The 16,465-nt window shown below is 38.9% G+C and overlaps 1 protein-coding gene across 2 annotated transcripts in view; it reads left to right on the top strand.

The window, feature by feature from the left end:
* Nucleotides 1-16,465, top strand: part of LOC112564396 (myosin-10-like) — a 30,554-nt gene that overhangs the window by 866 nt on the left and 13,223 nt on the right. For both annotated transcript variants that reach the window (XM_025239173.1, XM_025239172.1), the window contains exons 4-16: nucleotides 4,178-4,295; nucleotides 4,741-4,974; nucleotides 5,077-5,271; nucleotides 5,876-6,100; nucleotides 6,520-7,050; nucleotides 7,307-7,462; nucleotides 9,456-9,635; nucleotides 10,568-10,639; nucleotides 11,312-11,369; nucleotides 12,542-12,720; nucleotides 12,947-13,735; nucleotides 14,231-14,293; nucleotides 14,433-14,495. In XM_025239173.1, coding sequence (XP_025094958.1) covers nucleotides 4,178-4,295; nucleotides 4,741-4,974; nucleotides 5,077-5,271; nucleotides 5,876-6,100; nucleotides 6,520-7,050; nucleotides 7,307-7,462; nucleotides 9,456-9,635; nucleotides 10,568-10,639; nucleotides 11,312-11,369; nucleotides 12,542-12,720; nucleotides 12,947-13,735; nucleotides 14,231-14,293; nucleotides 14,433-14,495 — 2,863 coding nt within the window. The remainder of the gene's footprint in view (nucleotides 1-4,177; nucleotides 4,296-4,740; nucleotides 4,975-5,076; nucleotides 5,272-5,875; nucleotides 6,101-6,519; nucleotides 7,051-7,306; nucleotides 7,463-9,455; nucleotides 9,636-10,567; nucleotides 10,640-11,311; nucleotides 11,370-12,541; nucleotides 12,721-12,946; nucleotides 13,736-14,230; nucleotides 14,294-14,432; nucleotides 14,496-16,465) is intronic.

Here is a 16,465-nt window from a genome sequence, read left to right as displayed (position 1 = left end):
TGCTCTTTTAGTTTGGCTACATTTTTTTAATTGCATAACCACAATCAGTTTTAGACTGGAGTGGGGGGTGGATAGAAGTGGGTAGGTCCACTCTGCAATGCTTGAAAATTTTTCCAGTCTCTGTTTACTGTGCACCTACATTAAGAGCATATTTTTACATTCAGATGCTGTTTACCTGTTTAAAAGAAAAGAGATTTTGTATGAAGCATTTCTTCACTTGAAACTAAACACAATATGCTGTGCAGGTAAAAAAAAGTAAAATATAACAAAAAAAACTAGAAATATAGACTCAAGACAGAGGCGTACATAGACCAAAACATATCAACAATATGAAATAAAAGTATAGTTGTGATACCTCAATGTCAAGGTGAAGGTGGAGATGAAGGTTAAGTTGAGCACTGTATTAACTGGTACTTTGAGTCAAGTTTTGGGACCTACACAGTGAAGAGAGATCGAATGCAGCGGTTATCAGTTTCTTACGACTAAGAAGCATCAGTGAGCATCCGATAGTAGTTTAGTGAAGCAGGACAAAGAATAACTGGAGTGGTGTCCCTTCACCTTGCAGGTTTGAGGGAAGCAGAGCTTCATAATTCTTGTATTTTTTTCTTGATTTGTTGTGGGTTTTTTTTTCTACTCATTGTTTACGCCAGTGCTTATTTCGCTGTTTCGTTGCTGTTCAGAACTATTTGGTTTTTATTTTCCTCTACGACTTTCAACATTTTTTGTCGACTGCCGGTCTTTGTGTGTGTGTACTTGACGCCATAACGGTTTCTTGCTATCTTCCTAGTCGTCACTCTATGGACCTTACATAATATTAAGATCACACATGCAGTCAGTCCTCTGCTTTAGAATGTTCGTGCAGTTTTTGTCTGCTTTGTGATTGCATCAGCAGTCTTCTGGCGATTTCAGCTTATTTGGCCAGAGTGTCTCTTGATACATGTATGCTCTGCGTTCCCAACAGACCATGGCTTTCAGCAGTAGATCTGAACTGTTACAGCTCACAATCTTGCTCACAGTCCTGCATGTCTAAAACTGCTCCTATTTGCAAGAGATAGTTCCTCCTTACCAGCCGTCACGTAGCCTGAACTCAGGCTCTCAGTCACCCTTCTGTCTCCCTGCAGTGGAAGACACCAACAAGAAGCGCACTGGAGCCAGGGCCTTCAAAAATGCGGCACCTAAGCTGTGAATGCTCTGCCATCGTCACTCTCCACCATCACCTCACCAACCACGTTTCGAAAAAGACTAAAGACCCATCTGTTTATTTAAGACAGACTTAAACAACCAAGCAACACTTCTGTCTTTATTTTTTACTTTTCTGGTGTTTTATATATTTGTTCACTTTATCTTTTTCTTCTTCTTTATTTATTTGTTTTTGTTTTTTGCTGCGCAATGAGCATTCTTCTGAATGGATACCTGCGCATTACAAATAGTCATCATCATCAATCTTGCTCTACGTCGACGATATAGCAGAGCCTTCCACTAACGTCGACGACAGCACAGCTGAATTTTAGTCTTTCCTTTATTGTGTGTTGACAAGCTTATATGTATTTTGATATTTATTTTTATTTGTATAATTGCTTTTTTCGTTTGCTCACAAATATAAATGCACATGTTTTTATACTCAGAAAAGAAAAAGTTGGAGGGGTATGGAACATGCCCGTTGGATGATAACGAAATCTCAAGTTGAAATCTGAGGCGTCGGTGTCGTGTCGTCTGCGTCAAAATTGCTGGGGGCGCGAGTCCCACCACCCTCATATTGTTACCTGACCTTCGATCTTTACCCCCACCCCCTTTCCTCCGAACTGTCACGATCCGACAGGTCTTCTCACGCCCCGCAAGCCCCCGGCTCTAAAGCTGGTGTCGCGAGACTAACAGTGATGTATCGTTGCTATAGGGATGGAGCAATATATATATAGTGGGCCCGGTGTGAAGCTAGGAGGGGTATTATTTTCGGGGGTGGTACGAGATCTCGCAGCATGAATACCTGACAGAAGAGGTTCATGTTTGAAACAGGCGGTCAGAAACTGAGTCTTCGTCGTTAACGACAGTTTCCCTCAACGCTCACACACTCCCCGCCCGCCGTTATGAAACAGCCTGGGAAAGGAAATCATATCATTGCAGTTTTGTTAATTGTTGCTTTTTAACGCTTTCTTGGCTACGTACGTACGTGTGTTTGCTTCACTCGGTTTCACACCCTTCAACCACACCTCTAACAGTGAAATCGCAGTGAAGGACAGTTGTGTGGGACAGGATGTCAGAGTTGATCTATACATTCAGTGCTGCCATTCCTGCCATCAGCGTTGCCTGCAGTGCATTCATGACAGTGATTGTAAGCACCCGTCCCTTTCCTCCCCACTCTCGTGGCGTGTTCCACATTAATGCCGGTCACATTAGCCTGTGCTGTCGCCATATTTATAACCCTCAGGTGGCTTGCAAGTGGCGACTTTCTCCAACTTTATCGGTTGAGCCCTTGAAGGTCGACAACCACCTGTGTGTGCGTGCGTGCGAGTTAATCTATAATTCCTTAATCCATATAATATCCACTCACTCTCTTCGGAACTGCACGGTTGGCTGACCTGTATGGGTCTGCTCTCGTCTCGGGCACGCTGTTCTTCCGCTGTGTGTGGTATCAGTTTACAGGGCTGGCTGCCTGGCCGTGATAATTATAGTCTTATAGTTGCAGGCTCGGCGTAAAACACAAATTCCTCTCCCCCCTCCTCGATCAGTACTGTGCATTGCTGGGACAAGTCTGGACAAGTCAGAGAATGATAGGTTACTCTCTCCCGAGGAGGCCTTTTCTCATCAGAGAGTTGCCTCATTATGTGCCACACCCTCTCAGTAAAGGCTAGGACATGCAATCGGCATCAGGGTGCTGCTCTAGCATTGCTGCTATTCGTCCGTGAGCGCATTTGACACACGTTTTGTATTTAACCAGTCACGTACGGATCCGACCGAACGAGTAACTTTGCGTTCGGTCGTAGAATTGTGTTTTCTGTGTCAACAATAAGCCCGGTAGGGGTCCAGAGATTTACAGGTAGGCATTTCATACAGCACAAACGGCGGCTGCTGTTACTGACAAGCTTGGCTTAAATTTATGTTTTGAGAATACAACCCACGTTTCGACGGTTTTGTTGTTGTTGTTGTTGTGGTTTTTTTAAGTATTCACGCTGTCGTCTGTTTCGAGTAACGTTATCAAATACGTTAGTATTATTTGATAGACCATTTGGAATGCAGTACAAAATTATTTGTCACACGGCTGTAGTTCAACCACGCTCTTGTACATACACACGTTCCACAACCTTTCGTTGCTGTGAGATTGAGAGTGGTGTCCCTTCGCCTGTCAGGCTTGTAAGGGCTATTCGCATTTTTGTTTTCTTCTTGGATTTGTAGTGCTTTTAGTACCGAGCTGCACTTTTTCTGTCGTCATCGGCTTTATGTTTGACTGTGTACTTGCCTGTGGCCTTTAATTTATGCCTCTGCTAATATTTTTCATTGTCGTTAATCCTCTCTGGCTAACGGGATCACAGTTTCTTCATTTTTACATGTCGCTGGGAACGACAGTACAACGGTGCCAAACAGGCATGCATTTCAACATTGTACTGCAACTTCTGTGATCATCAGGATATTTTGACTATTTGACTTTACCTGTTTCATTATTAATGACTATTATAAAATCTCCAAAAATCTTCCTCCAACATTTTTCAAACTGCATGAGCATTCTTAAAGTGGGGTCCAAAATTTTCTCCAAAAAGTTGTTCCTTCTACAGTTATGAATTATCTCTCCTACATAAGTCTGCTTCCATCTTGTGTTTGTTAATACATTGTCTTCATTAAGCCGCAGTTCTGTCTCCCAGCCTTTCTCCTTTGCACATGTGTGCATTCCTTCTACCATCTACATGTTGATGATAATTTATTTATTGTAGTTACCTAACTGTATAAGGTCAGCATCTGTCTAAAGCATAAAAAGTCAATAAATGACATTCCTTGTCTGTTAGATCACCAGCTTTGTTAGCAGAATATTACATGCAGGCAAACCTACAAACACTGCATACTTTCTTTTCCTCATTGATGGTTTATATCTAGCGCATGGTGAAATCTTAGTCATTTGGAAGAGGAGGGTCGGTAAAGAAGATGTGATCAAGTAAAAAGTCAACATCACCATATTTCTTTGTAACAGATTCCGTGCAGGGGGTTCACCACTCTACAGTCACAGATCAAGCTCGGATCAAGAGACATCGGCTAAAGAGAATGAGGAAAGAAATCAGTGGTTAAAGCGCCAAATAGCAGACTTGCAGGTGAGAACCTTATTCAAAAATACACAACACCAGTGCCAGGTGCACTACACTGGATGATTAATGTTCAGTAGTAAGCAGAAATGTCAATAAAATATAAGCATTGGAGCTGACAGATATGCCCCAAGATGAGTTTTTAAATGTGATTATGCATATGAGTAGATACGTTTAAATGTTTGCCCAAATTCATAAACTATTTTTTTTTAAGTGATGTTCCAAGGGTTCTTCCATTGCAAGTCTTTACATCCAGAGTAAATAAACAAGCTATCGTATGGTGCACTAAAATAAATATATGTATATATTAGTCTGAATGCTTGTGTTAAAGCTTACAACTTCTTGGCAAATGAACCAATGTCTGAGAATCCTCTTTATGAATAAAACTATAAAATTATTATTTTCAAAACAAATTATTGCAGATCATTGAACTGTATCATTTAATGTGCATCAGGTGGCTAAAGCTAACCTAGAGCGCCGACTGCAGGAAACGGAGAGACGTCTTGCATTCCGCCCCAAATCAACCACTGCTAGTCGAGATGAGTTGCTTTTCCGCATTGACCAGTTGCAGAGTGAACAGACAGAACTAAAGAAGAAAGTTGAAGACCTTGAGGCTTTAAACAGTCACTACCTGAAAGAAAAAGTTGAGCTTTCTCAAGAGAAAGAAGCACTGGAGCAAAAGCTTAAGGTAATGATTGAATATGGAGTATCAGGTTAATTTTTTTGCTTTAGAAAAAGACAATAATGATTTAAAAAGCATTTTTCATAGCATCTATAACTTTATTTTCAGGACTTTAACCCATCAGGAAAGAAAGAAGACACATCTTTGTACGTGGGAAGCTTAAGAGAAGAACCCCTGGGCAGCAGTGGGACATATTCTGATGAGGAATCAGGTGCAGAAACAACCATGTTAGACAAACCAGAAGATGTTCTCAATAAACGCATTCAGGAGCTAGAGCACTTGGAAAAGCACCTTCGTCAACAGGTAATACAAGCTTTGATCAGCTGATTGTCTTGATATTTTGGCCAGTTAATTAGATATTTGACAGTAGTGTTTAACATACCATCAAACACTTTTCATTGAAGTTTTTATTTGTGCTTAAAAATATGTTGTAGCATGAACAGTTGTTTTTTAGTCACATAGTTTAATTTATTAGGAGAAAGTAAGTACCCAAATCTTAATAGATCAACTCTATTGTATGCACAAGCATGAAATATTCCACTGTTAATGTGAAAAGGTTGAAATTGATGAGTTGTTGTAGAAGGATAGTTATTGTATATAGTTGCACAGCTTTTCCAATGGCTGACAATTTAGGAACATGCTACAAAAGGTTTTGAATTAGCAACTTGCATAAGTGTTAGCTCCTTTCCCAAGCATGAGTGCATATAGAACTTGTTCACCCTGTAAAATGTGTACACATATTCATGTCTAGAAGGGTGATATGAACATTTGAAAAAAAAATTTCAGGAGAAAATAAGCTTAGTTTTCTTTCACAGCCTAGATTTTTTGGACACTGGAAAAAGTTTTATTTTAAGTAACATACCATGTCAATGTCTATTGTTGATGGACACATGATTTTCTTCTCCAGCTGAATGAATTGGAGTATGATAGAGACCAGCTGCATGAGATAGCACGCAAAGATAAAGCCACCATCCATGAGCAGAATGTGCGTTTGCGAGAGCTGGTGCTTCAAGAACGCAACTTGAGGACTCAGGTGACCAGCTTAGAGGATAGTGAGCGGTCCCTGTATAATCGCTGCAGTGAACTTGAAGATACAGTTACCCGGCTTGAGGACAGAGTCCATGAGTTGGAAGTAAGTGGCTTTAGAATGTGTGTGTGTGTACATGCACATGTGTATTTTTTATTTGCACATAACCTATGCTGCAAAAAATAATATTTTTATTATTTATAAAAATTATTTAAATATTTCTAGACATGCATGCTACGCACATCTCACTCCTGTCATAAATGAAGATTGGAAATCATTTTACTTCTTGTTTCTGACATGGTCTTCACATATATTAAACTGGTTCTGAATTCTGTGCATTTTGATAGTTTGATGCTCTATAAATAGGTAGTTCTTCCCCATCCCTGTCTGCCCCAAACCAGAGTAATTTATTTCTCTGCGATTTTCAGATACCATTTTTATACATTAAGAGAAGGAAAAAGCTAGGATGAAAAACTATTCAAATCAGTTGAGGCTCATTTTATCAGTTATTTGTGTTGCATTAGGTCCACGAGAGACGTCTGAGGGAACTTGTAAGAAAATTGAAGTTGGATGAAGAGGTGTGGCTGAGCAAGTCAGGGGATCTCACAAGCTCTGTGGAGCAGCTGTCAGCTTCAGAGACTACTCTTCGCAAAATGGTTCAGGATCTGCAGATTGAGAATGGCAGACTTGTTGATCGAACAGAGTTTTTAGATGCTCGTGTCAAAGAGCTGGAGAATGTTGAGGCAACAATGATCCAGCGGTTGAAGAACTACGAGAACACAGAAGCTGTTCTGCACAGCCGTCTGCAGCAGATGGAGAAATCTGAGACAGCAGCATTCAGCAAGGCATCAGAGCTGGATGTGATCAACATTGATTTGTCGACACGATTGCAGCAGGCAGTGGAAGAGAACGCTGTGTTGGCACAGCACATCACGCAGCTACAAGGTCAAGTTCATTCCCTTGACAGGCGGTTGGCTGCTGCCTCTGATGCAGAAGTCAGCTTGACCCAGCATGTGGAGAGCCTCCAAAAAAGTGAAATGGTTCTGCAGAAAAAGGTGAGAAATTTGTGTGTTTAGTGGGGCATATGGTCTGTATAGCATAACAAACGTTTCATAGGTCAATCTCATTTTGTATATCTTCGCTTTTGGTAATTAAGATACACTGAATGTAAATGAAATGGTAATTTCTTTTAGTTAATCATAAGAAGATATGTTTTCTAAGAAATAAAATCCAGAACAAGTTAGTATTTTACACTGAATTACTCTTTAATTCTTTTATTAACCCTTAGTCTTTTTGATTGATCGGCTGCAGGTGCGGGAATATGAGTTAAAGGACATTGATGCTCAAGCTCGGATCAGAGAGCTGGAGCAGATGGAGCAGATTCTTAAGGACAAAGTGAATCAACTACAGAGGACTGAGAGCAGGTTAAAGGGGCGGCTTGTGGAACTCGAGGCTGTGAGCAGTCAGGTCAGTGATGAACTTCACGAGCTACTTTATTTATTATTGATGAAGAGCTACTCACACAGATGCACACGCATACTTACAGAGTCACCATTTTGAACTCATGTTAAAAATACTTTTTGCATTTTTGTAATTCGTATATCAGTTTTTGTCTTTTTTTTAAAAGGATAATGATTTCTAATATTTATATGATACATGTCACGTTTTGTTGATTATTTTAAGTAGGTAATGACACATGCATTCCCGCTGGTGGAATACGGGTGATTGCACAAAAATCCCTCGTTTTCAATTCAAAGTATTTTAAGGTCTATCAGGAACAGAAAGATCACTTTTAAATCACAATACAGAACAACTTTTTGTCATTTGAACAGAATGTGTCTTTATTTTATGTGACGGAAAGAATAGTGTATTTTGTGAGAATAACCTGGCACAAAAATTGGCTGCCATGCAGTGGACATTTTTTGTGTGCTTTGTGACACGTTTTGATGGTTGGGTCAATATTTAGGCTCACGTTCACAAGTTTTTGCATGGATATTGATATATACATATTGAATTAAATCAGTGGAGATTGGCGAAAATGCCTATGTATCATCTTTGAAACAATTTAGTTCAAACCACATGCAAAATATCATGGTAATGTTGGTTAGCGCGAAAGAGTATTTTCTGCTGAAGAATGTGGTATATGACTTAGCAGGGTTTGAATTTAGAATAGTCAAGCTTTTGTGGGGTAAAGAGACCAGCCTTTTTTCAAAAAGCTGCCACATGTAGTCATGATGGTGGCTACCCAGTTGCTTACAGCAAGTAATGCTAATGCAACAGGACAGATTGAAGTAAATATGCAAAAGCACTTAGGTAAATATTTTCTTTGTCTCCTTCCACATTTTCTTCACCAGAGTCGACAACAACAACAAAAAATTCTGAAGAAAAACTTTCTGATTCAGAATCAGAATTGGACATTTTTGGCTAGGTCTCAAATCAAAATTTAAAAAAAACAACAAAAAACTCACAACCAGTGTGTTTACTTAGTGAAAGTGAAATGATGGGGGAAAATGCAGTCCTTTTTTTTTTTTTTTGTGCTCTGGGGAATAATATACTTGGCCTTCAAAGCTTGATGAAGACAAAGTAGAAAATATTTTTTGTATTTTCATAGGACTTCAGTCTCATTTAAGTATCTAACAACAGTTATATATGGAGAATAGCTGAACATGATATTCACCAAAAATATCAAAGTTAGAAAACTATATATGCAGTTTAGACTTTTTAAATGATCTTACTTAACACTGTTAATATAGATTAAAAGATACACCTGTTTTTTATCAGTGGTTCAAATTTGGATCAAATCTGTCCAGTAGGTTAGAAATTAGCTGTTTAAAGGTCATTACTGTTAAAACTTTTCATTTTTTCCTCTTGAAAGATTGATTGTTTTGAAATATTTGAAAATGCATATTTCCCAAAAGAGACCTCGCAAGTTTGTAGATAAAATTAGGACAGCACTATGTAATGGGTTTATGAAATAAATATGTGTTTAAATGGAGTAATGAAATACGGTGGCTTTATGCAAAACGACGAAGCACAAAACTAGCTTTTTGTATTTTCCAGTATGTCTGTTTGCAAATTAGTTTTTCAGTCACTGATTCAAAGTACTTGGAAACTTCCGGATTTCCAGATGCTACATACGAGAGCTTCAGCCATGGTCCAAATTAAAGTAGTAAAGCTGTGATGCAAATCACAAACTCCAAATAGCAATTTCTCCAAAACTAACAGAGATAGAGACTCAGTTTTTATTTTGTTTTTCTTATATTTTTCGTGTACTTTCATGTGAATATAAAAATAGTCATTTAAAAGAAATCTAATTAATTGTGCCAGTTCCTATTTAAAGGTTTCCCAACATCACACACTAAACACCCTCATACAGGCACAAAGACAGCATTTCCCTCAGGAAATGGAAGACTGCCAAAAACAAATACTTGTGCTTCAGCAACTACTGGTATTGTCATAGAGTCAGCAAGGACAGCTAGAGACAAGTGAAGGGGCATTGGTCATAAAGACAACTCCAGCAGCATACAAGGAAATGCAGGCAAAGATGATTCTTGTGGAGGAAACGGTGCAGCAGTTGGAAGAATTAGAGAAGCTTGACAGCAAGCTGAGTGCTGATCTCATGCAGCTGCAGCAGGGCAAGGTTTGTCAGTGTGTACATTCTGCTGTCATTCCACTCCTGCTTGTTTGTGAAGCGGTCTTGCTGGGCTTGATAATACTGGCACAGTCTTTCTGCTAATGTATTGTTTGGCCATTGTCCCTTATTGGCTAACTTTCCCTGGAACCCTCAGTTCATATGCATCCATATGCACAGAAATATGAAAGAAGAAGGCATTTATGATTTCTGACCAGTGATTTTTTTCAAAATGTATGTGAAGTTCTCCTTTTGTGTGTGTGCGTGCGTGTGCACACGTGCATATATGTGTGTGTGAGCAAGGGGAGGAGAGAATGTTTACATGTATTGTCTGTCTTCTACTAGTTGTTGAGCTGTTTAGCAGTCCTTATTTTACAGCAAGTGCACCAAAGCATATACTGATATAGATATTTATTCACTTTTTTGAGGCAAAATGGGGAGAATAGTAAGAATAAAGAATATCAAACCTCTTCATTAACTTTCCAAATGTTTTTCTGTTAAAGTCAAAAAGAAATTCAAAGTCAGTGTAGAATACAGGTTTTCTAAGCATTCAATCATTTTTTTGTAGTTTGGTGAAGAACTTATTTTTTAAAATGTATTTTAAAATTATCTTCCCTGCTGGCATAAGAGAAACCCTACATCTACAGAAACTTAAATGACTCACAGTGATTACTCAGACGTTTAGGGCTTGGGAACAAATTACAGTGAATTACAAGGAACAGTGCTGCCTAAATGTCTTTATACATTGTATTCCATGTAGCCAGCACATGGCTGTCTCTTATCATTCTCCCAGTATGAGAGCAGATCCCTGAAACTAAGGTGATGGAAAAAAAAAAGTTTTGTAGTATGAGAAAGAAACTGCATCATCTTCACCTTCACCTTCATTTTTAATTGTCTATGTTGATGCTGCCTTTCACTGGTAACCTTCATTGATTGTACAGGGATCATGTGGGCACGAGGTGAAGATAGAAGTTCTGAGAAGGAGAATTGACTCCTATCAGAATCTTGTGCAGGTAACCCATTATGTTTTCGATTTGCCAGTAGAAGTTAAGGTAAAATGAAGTTGCTCATCATTTTTGTATCATATTTTCACTTTATTCTGCACAAAAGTGCAAAAGTGTGCTAAATTATCCTCCCAAGTGCTTGTCAATGAACATTTATTGAAGTGGCAGAGTAAATAACAGGTTACTCATACTGCACAGCTGCATGTACATACAGGTAGTCCACCTGTGTATTTTCATATGAAAAGGGCTTGTACCTATTGCTGGAAGGTATATAGATTTTGGGGATTTGGGTGGGAGGTGAATTCTAATTTCTGTGGCATTCTTAGGTGATGAATGATTTATCCTGATCAATATAGATAATGACCACGTTTTTGCAACAGGTGGTTGCATCTATAGACCTATAGAGATATGCACTTATCTAACCCTATAAAGAATAACAGCAGCATTTGTGTTTACAGCATTCATAATTTAACGAATTATTAAGAAATGAGATGAGATAGTTGATGAGAGTTATAGATGTATAAGTAAATGTCAGTAGGACTCGTGCATGTTTTTAGTTTTAAATGATGACATGCTGAAAGTTTCTACTTAATTCAGAGTATGTTATGTAGGTGCACAAAATTACATATATTTAATCTGACATCATGTTACAGTCTCAGTGAGGATTTTATCTTTCCACAGAAAATGAAGCATCACCTGTCAGAGGGGCAGGTGCCCTCTTTGTGGGCTTCTGACCCAGGTAAATACTGTGCCACATCCTCCTCCTAACTTCTTCATAATATGGTTGTTTTATTAATAAGTGTTTGTCTCAGAAAACAGCATGCAAATGTTAAACTTTTATGTTTCAAAAAATTTTGGTCAAAAAGTAAAGTTTATCACTACTGTCTCTGCTGAATTTTAGAAGCAGGTGAGGAGCTTTATTATAAGGAAATGTTTAAGTTAAGATTTTTTTAAAGCCTCACTTGCATCACATTGCTGCAACCCCAAGCAGATTTCCACATTATGTCAACCTGCTTTCTGCTAACCTGAATACTTTAAAAAAAAAACCCAAAGAAACTGAGGCTAAAATTTTTGCCTTCAGTTCTGAAAATAAACTTGTAAACTAAGTAAAAGCTCTGCTGATTGTCAACAGCTGGCAGGGAACCTCTTGTGTCTGTCTTAAGAACCAAGTGACAGACAAAGTACTGATCTACAAGTTAACCTTCTATGAGACAGTGAGAAAGAATGTTCAGAAATGACAGATGTCCAGAAAAATTAATGATAAAAACAAGTTTTTGTGTTTGAAGTATTGACACAGCCACTGCTGTGTAACTCAGTCTGATGGAACAGATGGTGGTTGATACCTTCGGTTCAGTCTATTGGGAGATTGCAGATGTGATACATTTTCCTCTTGGCATTCTTATTACTATTCCTTTAGAATACAATGGGCAGGAAGCAGAGGTTTGTTAAAACATTATCAATTAAATGTCTAGGAGTCATTCCTGAACGAACCGCTTGTGTGAATGTAGTGCTCTGTGTCTGTGTTATTGAATCCAGTGAACTTATCACTTTACCACAAATGTCAATAGAATGCTGTTAATGGCATCTTGATTTTCGTTAAAGATTTCTCTTATGAATTCATGTGGAGATGAGGTTTTCACATCATAGAGCATTACACAGTATTGGTTTTGCTTTTTTTTTTTGGAGACAGTTTTGCTTCTTCATGGTATTATCTTATAGCTAGTAATCCTCTTAAAACCTCATTCCACAGTTTTCTGGCTTTCAGATTTACAAGGGGGAAAATTGGCTCTAGTCCTACTTGATTGCTTGTTTTTTAGATGCATGTTGAAAGCGAAGAATGTCCCTATGCCCGTGAATGTTTTTTTTTTTTTCTCTTGAAGAGGGTATATTCCCCCTTTTTTGTGTGTGCAGCTGTTGGTCAGAGCCCCGAGAGTGAGGATCTCCCAGCTAGACAGTTACAGTCGCTGGAGTCAGAGAGGGTGCTTCAGTCGGTGTGTAGCTTGACACTGCACCACGCCAACGTCGAGCAGCCACAGCACGACAGTCCTGACGGACAGGGGTTATCCCAGTCTGGGGATGAAATCCTCCAGGTGCATATTGCTTTTGACAAAATCAACATCCTACTATCATTAGAAGCAAATGATTTTAAAACTAGCAATTCGAAAAAATGCATTGCCATTGGTCTTTGAAATTAATAAAATGTTTTGCGTAAAATGTCTTAAAGGGAATTGGTTTTTAAAATTTATGAAATTTTCGTGTATGTTATGCCTTGTATGCTTTTTTTGTAATCAGAAGCTTTTTTTTATTTTTATAAAGGTCAATGCAAGTGATCTGTCTGTTGGAAAACCCCAAGGCGCGGGCAAATCGTCCAGTGAGCCCGAGGAGAGCCACTGGCGCAAAGTTGAGCTGAGGCAGAAGCAGCGGGCCATGGCTGAGCAGAGGGGAGCGTCAGCCATGACAGCCAACCTGCCAGGAGCCTCAGCACCTGCTTTTGCTGCTCAGGAAGAGCTGGTCATCGGACTGAGCCTTCCCTCAGAAAGCGAGCAGAGCATCAAATCACAGAATGACACGGATTCCGAGTTGTCAGGCGCACCCAAGGTCATGCGAGCTGCTGTATTGTCAGCTTTGCATGCCCACCCTGTCACCACTGGTACTAGCAAAGTGCCCAGCGGTGGGGATGTACACTATTCTTCTCCTCCTGTGCCTAAAAGCACATGGCCACCAACCTCGCCCAAGCAACAGCATGCTGTTTTTAGAAGAGATGATTCATTTTACCTGCCAAGTTCTGCTGAGAGTGCAGAAAGTTTGGATGAGGAGGATGCTCCACCCCTTCCAGCTTCTGCCCCACCCTTGCCCACCTCATCCATGCCTCATTCATTGGTGACTCCATCAAGACCTGATGCATCTGTAAGTGTGACTCCATCTGTAGATGAGCAAACATTTGTGTCAAAAGCAGTGTTGTTAAATACAGCTTCAAGAAGGAATGGTGGCAAAGTGGGGAGTTCAGGAGCTGGTGAGGAGGTGCAGAACATCAGGCTACAGACCACATCTTCTGTAGGTTTGAGCATCAGGCAAAGGATTGCACAAATTGAACAGCAACTCAAGGTGCTCACATTTTTTGGCTTTATTCTCCTGTGTTTTGTAGCTAGGAGAGGAAAATTTCTAAGATCTTGGCTTTTACCAAAACTGTATGATTCCAAGTGGGAACAAAGTTATATCTTTTTTCATTTCAGTATTGCAAGGCAAGAAAGATTATTCTGTGCTTAAAATATTGTCATAAGAAGATAGTAGAAGGGTTATTTTTATTATTATTATTTATCCAATGTAACCAGCATTACAACCAAGATAGAACTTCTGGCTTGAGCTCTACCCATTATAGTGAAACGGGAGATTTCTTTATCTGTAATTATGTGGTATTAAATTTTAAAATACACATAAGCTACAAAGCACATGGCTAAAATACAAGTTTTTGATAGTTGTGTATTGTGCGGTTCAGAATATGCTGACAACAAAGTTTTTGGGAAATTTAAGGGGTGCTAATTCTGTTTGCAGCATGTTGGTTGGTGTATTGCAGTATGGTGACGTACATTTTCTTTTTAGGAAAGTCCCGGAGCTGGGAGTAAAACTGATGATGAGGATTCAGTGCATGCATGGAAAACAAAAGTGAGTTAAATTGAATGATCTTGACATTAAAAGTTACCACTGTAGAACCAAAACGTCCAGGTCACAGCACAGAAAAGTTTGAGGGGCATTATCAAAATTTATTTTTTTAAATAAAGGATATTTTTACTGTCGTTTGCAGGCACTGGAAACATCTCAGCAGCTGGGTGCTGCAGAGAAGCAAAGCAAAAAGCTCAAAGAAGAAGTAAGTTCTAGAATGCTTCTGAAAATGCATGACATCAGTTTGATTCCTTATTTGTTTTCTGTTAGTTACACTTAATGGTGGATTAAAAAAGCATCTGATGTGTCTAAGAAAGTTCTTTTTGTGTACATCATTTATGGTTTGTGTGGCATGCAAGTAGTTGTCACAGTCTTTACTGATAGCAATACATTAATTTTCATTTATTTGCAAAAGTAGAATCTTTGATACCTGTGGCGACACTAATTGCATATTTGAAGACTGCAGCAGTATTCATTGTGTAATGAGAGTCTTATTCCCTTGGGGTTTGTTTTTAAAGTACAGTAAATGTAAATATTTCAAAGTGTTTCTTATTTTGGTTTCTATAGGGTGGGGGAGAGAACAAAAATGTCTTTCATTGAAACTGGTAATCAGGCTAACAGTGGGTTATGGTGGCATTACATAATATATGCTTTCAAGTTGGACATTGTAATGTTTATAGAATAGTCTTGGAAAGTTTAGACAAGGACTATTAAGAGGGGGTTTGTTAATTTCATGTATTTACATCACCAAGAGAGGTAACTGTTGGTTCTGTTGTAACATTATGTTGCTGCAGAATCAAAATGTGGAACAGTGCATTATGTCTGGCTTTGAATCATTTTTGTTTAGCTGCTTGGAGACTTAACCCTTAGATCTTGAAAAAGTGAAACTGTTTGGCACGGTGCATCTTCCTTTTGATGATTAACATGTGCTTTATGGAAACCCTTGGCATAAAAAAAAAATGCATGTTAGTTTTTCTCCCGTGAATTATAACACAATATATTAGCCAGGATGTGTGCATGGACTTTTGCAGTTGTAACCTTGACCTTGAAGGTCAAGGGCAGCCAAGTAGGATAAGTGCAGTAAGTAATCCTGCCAGTTTTTACCCTGTTTGACCCTGCATTGTAACATTTGTGTACCATAAAGGGGAATGGTGTTGTTAGATTGCAGATGGTGTTAACACTGGTTTAACTGGGTGAAACTGTTGTAATGTTACCCAAGGTAGCATGCTGCTTACCTGTCTAGCTTTCTTTCATGCTAGCTGCCTCCTGCCGTTCGACGTCGGGAGAAGGTGAGTGCATGTTGTGTTTCCTAGGAATGAGGACCTCCCACAACTTAGCAAACATTCACCCCACCCCCCACTTTCACCCCATTTTAGCTTTAGCTTTTAGGAGACTAGAAGATCTGAAAAATGAATCATTTGGTTATTCTTCTTCACGTGCATACATTTGTTGATTTATATTACAGTGTGCTCAGTTTCATTCTCAAGTTCTTCCTTGATTTTGTTTGTTGTCCTAAAAAGTGTCCAGACTAAGAAACTGTGGTTGAAACTAAGAGTCTGGATCTCTAGGCATTGTTTTTGGGATGGGCTGGTTTTGTGGTTTTCTTGCTATGTCTGGTTTTGGTCACATCATTTTATGTATTTTTCCTAAGTAGACTTTTTCACCCTTTGGCACCACTTTCTACATTATAATGATTGTGCTCACAGCATTCACCTTTACACATTTCTATTATGAAGGTTGTATAATTGACCTAATTAGCATAAGCTTGAAAAATCCTTTTTAATGTTTGCAATATGTTTCCTGTGTGATATTGAAAAGCATTTTAAAGGTAAAAGTCCATTGTCTGTTGGTCTTATAGGCAGTGTACTGCAGGTTATTTACCTTGTTTTATGCACAGCATGTTGAGAGCAAAACTCTCCTCCTGCTGCTTTAAGCTTTTGACTTTTCCTGAACGATTCTATGATGAATGAACAGAGAAAGTTGTCCCAGAGTCAAAGATGTCTCTCACCAGAAATTTTCTGCTTTTAAGTTAAGCATGCTAACCACCTCTGACAAGTTTCCCTAGTTTGGGAGGAGGTATAATCACCACAAACATAAGTATATCCCATTCAGCAACAGTTGGTCTTTTTATTTTGTGCTTTTTTTTTTTGATGAAAGACTTTGACAGATCAGAGC

Source organism: Pomacea canaliculata, linkage group LG5, assembly GCF_003073045.1.
Source record: "Pomacea canaliculata isolate SZHN2017 linkage group LG5, ASM307304v1, whole genome shotgun sequence".
Classification (NCBI taxonomy): Eukaryota; Metazoa; Mollusca; class Gastropoda; order Architaenioglossa; family Ampullariidae; genus Pomacea; species Pomacea canaliculata.
The sequence above is the reverse complement of the archived record's forward strand: the minus strand, read 5'-3'. Positions and strand labels throughout refer to the sequence as shown.